This window comes from Brassica napus, chromosome C6 (assembly GCF_020379485.1).
Source record: "Brassica napus cultivar Da-Ae chromosome C6, Da-Ae, whole genome shotgun sequence".
Taxonomy (NCBI): Eukaryota; Viridiplantae; Streptophyta; class Magnoliopsida; order Brassicales; family Brassicaceae; genus Brassica; species Brassica napus.
Window position 1 is genome coordinate 41,464,307 of NC_063449.1, and position 6,531 is coordinate 41,470,837.

General features: G+C 30.5%; 1 protein-coding gene across 1 annotated transcript; it reads right to left on the reverse strand.

Moving 5' to 3' along the window:
* Positions 1-276: 276 nt before the first annotated feature.
* LOC106405269 (UPF0496 protein At5g66660-like) lies at positions 277-3,804 on the reverse strand. Its single transcript, XM_048761077.1, has one exon. It carries the CDS (start codon positions 1,524-1,526, stop codon positions 387-389), a length of 1,140 nt encoding a protein of 379 aa, XP_048617034.1. The 5' UTR covers positions 1,527-3,804; the 3' UTR covers positions 277-386.
* Positions 3,805-6,531: the final 2,727 nt, after the last annotated feature.

The window sequence follows — 6,531 nt, forward strand, 5'->3', positions numbered from 1 at the left end:
AGATTTAACCATTAAATTATGAAATTTATAAAATACAGATAATTTCAATTCAATTAAACCAAAACCTTTCTAACCAACAAATTAAGTTAAGTAAACCAAAATAAATTAAATAAATAAAATCATAACTAAAATTTAATTTAAACCAAGGAAAAAAAAACCTAATCTACAAAAGAACATCAAGTGTTCTTCTTCAGTGAAAAACCCTAATCATTAATTGTCTTTCTTTTTCACTCATGGCTCCAGGTAAAAACGGTTTGTGGTAAATGGATACTTGGAAAACCTAAATGGTTATTCGGTGTTGATAAAGGAAAGAGAACACAAGTTTCGCACACTTCAAACATTAATATAAAAGTATAAATACGTTGGATAGTTTACTTCTTATTCCCTTACAATGACATTGAATTGGTTATGTGTTCCAGAACTTGTAGTTTCCCAGAAGCGACACATGAGATACACTTAGCCACAGCTTCACCAGCTTCCTGAATTGTACTAGCAAACGCATCCACTTCCTTAAGGATTGCTTCCACCAGAGGTTTTGCGGCCTCCTCTTCTCTTTTCACAACAGCAAGCTCCATAGACCCCAAAATCAATGAGAGACTCGTCGTAAGCTTCTCGACTAGGCTATTTATCGTATTTGTCCACTGGATGTTGACATTAGTATTTTTCTCCATAATATTGACCACCTCTTTCTGTCTATCCAAATCCTTCTCACGGTTCTTCATCATCTCGTTGAGATATAGTCCTAAAGGTGTCATCAGGAGGTTCAACCCAAACGCAGTACCTTGCACCAATGGAGGTACGCCTACTATGTTTGAACAAATCTCTACGGCCAAAAAAGACAAAACCATAGTAGAGAAAAAAATAGTCGTCAATCTCCTCCTTCTCTTTAATTTACCCTGTTGTTTATCAAGCTTCATCACCTGCTCATGGACCTTCTCTAAAATCTTAAGGTGCTCAGCGCGTACAGACTTCAACTGATCCTTGAACTCGTCACCAAAAGGATCCCCCCTAGCTTTGACCTTATTCAGCTCCTCTAACGTTTCGGCGTACTTCTTCTTGTTTCTTCCAATCTCTGTGTCCATCGACTCTTTTTCAAACTGTTGGATCGCGATTCGAATGATCAGAATGCTTAATTTTGCTTTATTGGTGCAGTTCCCCACTGTATTAAATAGATCTAAAGTACTAGTGGAACTCTCATAATAGAGATCGACCAAAGACCTTAGTTCTTCGTTCTTCAATAAATCTACGTTGGCGATAATGTTCTCGACCAAATTTTGGTTCATTTCAACTAGAAACCCGCACACCGACTTGACTGCGTGTAGGGAAAAATTTTCAGTCTTGACTCCTGTAGTGAGCGAGCGATTCAATTTGCTAAATCGTTGGTCAAGCGAAGAACCAAAGGATTTGAGCTCTGGATCTTCTTCACAAGCGGTTGTGTAAGAAATCAGGTTTGGTTCGTTGGTTCCATTCTTATCGGAACTTGAGTATTTCGACAGTAGTTGAGAGACTAATCCAACAGCCGCCATTGACTTTATACTCGAGCTAATCTGGAACAATACACAATTACATGATCAAACATCTAAACAAACATAATATACTGAAAACCACACTAACTATATAATGTTGTTAACACCATAATTATAATTTTGATATCAAAAAAGTCTGTTGGCTTTAGAATTTGGCATCACAAAATAATTTTTTTTATGAGAAACAGATCATAACGCATATTCAAATGATCAAAAACAAAATGAACACACATATATCAAACATTCAAAATGCAATGTTATACATTAAAGAACAGCAGATAATATGTTAAAATATGTTAAGATTCATCATCATGAATTACCGGGTTACAAATTTAATACACTTTAACGGCTATCAAATTATGTTAATTGTCTTAGCAACATCATATAAGAGTTTAGGGATGTCACAATGTGATTCATATAGTTTTTATAGCTTTTATTAAATTATTTTTGTCCAGATATGTGTTCATGTGGTGACACATTGTTCATACATGTATTCATCATTTTCCGTATAATATCTCCAATCAATGTCTTTTTTGTTGAAAACTATTGATATGAAAAATATCTAACGAGTCTATGTTTCTTAAAATAAATAAAGAAATTTAAAAAATATTTCTACAGTTATTGCAAATAAAAGATATATATATATATTATATTTCTTGGCATCATATATATTATATATATTTAAAAGTGTTAAACTTGGATTCAAATCAGTTATAGAATGTTCTCCACTAGGGCACTATCTAACTATTTATTATTTTTATTTTTTTTGCATCAAACGGCTAGGGCACTATCTAACTATAAAGTCCCAAACATCACGTCTACTATCATTTCTGAAACAGATCTAAATTAATTTAGTTACAAAATTATGTCCTAGGCAAATGTTTAAAAAAGGTCCCAAAATGATGCCCTAGAGGAATGTTTAAAATGTTTAACTATAAGTCCCAACATAAGCCCTTTTTCAAAAAAAAAAACTATAAGTCCCAACATTTTTTAATTTTTTTGAGTTGTTCAAAATTTTTTTTTATTCCCGTAATACTGAAAACTTAAAAGCAAAGAGATTACGCAAAATGATGAGATATGCTTGAAAAAAAAAGTTACCTGAACTTGGATAAGAATCTTGCTGAAGACAAGAGAATGTCGAGATTACTGATGTACAAGTATCTAAAGGTACTGGATTGTTGCAGTTATAAACTTAGCAAAACACACACACACATATATATAATCAATAGCCAACCACCTGTGAAACTGTGGAAAAGACGTCGATCATGCTGGGAGTTGGGGAATAACGCGGAGTAGAAAAGTTCACCCTCGAAACTGTGGAAAAGACGTGGATCGTGCTGGGATTGGGACAATAACGCGGGGAAGAAAATTATTAGGTTCAACTGGTCTTTTATCTATCATTAAATGATTATTTTTCGTGTTTCTAAATTACATCAATTGATTTTTGATTTATCTTCCCCTGCCATAGTTCCAGCCTTCCAGGTCACATCTTCTCATCTTTCAATCCTTTTCTACATCATTTAAAACTTTCTTCTCAAAGTTTTTCCACGTAATTGCAGACATTACTCTCAGGTCTTCCATCTTCTCTTTACAAAAAATACAGTTCAAATCAAATCTAACGTATATATGAAATTATAATTCAATATATAACACTAAAATTAATTCAATTTTATAGCAATTATTACAAAATATAATTTAATTGACCTCCTTTTTATCTTCTCTATTTTTAAATTACCCTATTTTATCTTTTTTTCATATACATTTCACAAACATTTTCACATTTCAAACATTTTTCACGTTTCATCTAAATTATTTTTCTTAAAATCTTTCCCACAAACCTGTGGTTGTCTATTGGTAGGCGACATTGGATTGTTAAGCAATTTGGTTCAAAGTAACCTCACAACACTAAATTCAGGTGGCTACGTGTATATGAAATTATGTTTTGGAAAGAGAGTATATTTATGTACGAAGATTAGTCTGGACATTTTCATAAACTCAGAATACCTTTAAATTAACTAAAAAAGGTTTCTCACATCATTTTATATTTCCTAGCACTTCCGTTTAATCATTCTCTTTTCCACGTAACTGAGTGCCTTCTTCTCAAAGTTTTCCATTCTTTCTTTACCTACAACCACTACAAAAAAAACAGAGTAATTCGTGATCCTTACAAAAACCATTTCCTCAAAAAATTTCGAGAAATTACCGACGCAATATTATATTACTATCTTTATTTTTAAACAAAAGAATAATTGATTTTTACCCAAACAATATAAAACATTAGGTCTGATATTTTTAGTAACATTTTATTAATTTTCTTTCAAATTATTTGATAAATCAAATAATTAATGAAAAAATAAAAATAAGAATAATTTATTTTGTAGGTTTAGTTACTACAAAATAATTTCAGTCAATATCAAACCAATATAATTAATGGATTATTTTATTGAAATTATCATAAATAAAAAAATCACATTCATTTAAATATAAATAAACTTTCATAGTAAATTAAATATTTTATATAAATAAAATGTAATAAACTGACATCAAATAAATTTTATCATTAAAAATGTATAAAAATATCATCCAATTTTATGTAATTTCAGTTATAACATAAAATTAAGATTTTTAACTGATTAAAAATGTATGTAAATTTTTTTCAGTTAGCTATATAATACTCTACAGCTTTATATCCGTATACATTTTTATGAATTGACCCAACAAAAACAAATATGAATATAAGTAGTGATTTGGCCCAACGATTTTTTTTTTAATTATCCATTTCTAAATTGAAATCCATCATCTAACATTTTTTTCATCGGGAATAACAAACAAACGTTTGTATAAATCTTTTGTGTGTTTTTTTTTTGTTTCTGGTAATGGCATATAATTTATAATTCACTAAGGTTATTTTTATAATTGACCATTATAAAAATTAAGTTTATTTTTAAAGTTTATTTTTAACTATCGAACTTTTTTATATTTAATGTACATTAAAAAAAACTATCTTTTTATTTTACCAATTAAAAATATACATAATTAACAAGATTAAGATTTCTTTATTTTTACTTTATTTTATTAATATATTTCATTATCTAAATTAAGCTGTTAAAGCTTAGACCACTAGCTTATGATTACTTGCGGTTTGAGGTAAATGATGGAAGGTCAGTGCATTTCTAGTTCGACAATTGGCTAGGAATGGAGAAGCTGTGGATGTTGCATGGGATGTAGGGACATTGTATTTGGGGATCTCACGTCATGCTACGCTAGCTGATGCGACTCAGGAGGCTGTTTGAAACCTGCGAAGTAGAGGGAAGCGCAGGTACCCTCTCATATATGAGAGGATTAAAGCTTTCACGGCACCAAACCAAAACTCTGGTGCTGATATAGCTCTATGGGAGCATGATCATGATGGTTTCAAGCCGACTTTTTTAGCCACTAAAACTTGGGACTCTATGCGCGCCAAGAGGAGAGAGTGAACTGGCATGGACTGGTCTGGTTTGCACAGGCAATCCCATGTCAATCTTTTATACTCTGGCTTGCCATGAAGGATAGCCTATCTATAGGTTCTCGTATGAAGCAATGGGGCATTGAGCAAGGATGTGTTCTATGTTGTGAAAGAGATGAAACCAGAGAACACTTATTCTTCGCTTGCCCCAATATGTTCACTGTCTGGTCCAACATTACAGGTAGATTACTTGGTCACTCCATGTCACCGGATTGGGATCACATTTTGGTTTCTGTTTTTGCAACAGGCCAATGCAAGATGGATAAGGTACTTATCCGGATGTGTTTTCAAACAGCAATAACCACACTGTGGAAAGAAAGGAACTCCAGGAGGCATGAAGGAGGCTGGGTTTCAGTGGAAGGTACAACTCGTGCTATCGATCGTTTAATGAGAAATCGTATTTCTTCCCTTCGTTATACAGGAGCCCATAAGCTGGAAGGTTTACTTAAGCATTGGTTTGACCGTTTGAGGTCCAACTACGTTGATTTTTTTTAACACTTTATTTTATTGAACTGATTTGAAACATATTACATCATAGAAGAATACGACAAAACGATAATGAGAAACTAATAATTCTTCTGCACCAGAAGCTCGTGAGGATAATCATCATTGATGAAACATTAACCATATCAAACTAGTCTTATTATAGAATAAGGTAGATTAGGTGTTCATGTTCTACCAGTAGCAGACAGACTTCTAATACCTTATCAAAAACATAGACAATCTCATCATCTAGATAGGTCTTCATCTTCAATTGTCTTTATCAATTTTGTTTCGAATTTGCTTCAGATAAGCTGCCATCAAAAGGTTGATTTTCTATGGTCATCTTATTATCTAAAGTTTCTTTCTATTCTTTATACATGGTGAAAGGTAGATAGGTTATACTCCACATTGTACGGTAGAATATCTATAAATTAGTACTCGATAAATTAATAATTTCTATAAATTAATAAATTTCGTTGGTCCTAACTTGGGCCGGTTCAAAATTTGACACAAATCGATAAAATAATAATTTTTTAGAAAATTCTATGTAAATATATGGTCTCATTAAAATTATTTATAAATTAATAATTTATATGTATACATATTTTATATCAGTAAGAACCTATTATTACATTGTTTGTTTTATATTCATAATGAAATTATCTTTATATTTTTATTAACATTAAATATATTTTGATGAGATTTAGTAATATTATATCTAAAATCACATTTAAGTTCTATGCAATATATATTATGTAAACTAAATAATATAATAAAAATAATATAAATGTTAAATTTCAAAAAAAATAACAATAAATGTTAAATTTCAGAAAACAAATAACAATAAATGTTTATACAATAAAATCAAATATTTTTTTTATTTTAGAATAAATATATCCTAAAATAAAAAATATAAATAAGGAATTTTTTTTAAATTATATCTCTATAAATTAATAAAATTTCAAAGTAACAACATTATTAATTTATAGAGGTTTTACTGTATATGACTACTTTTAA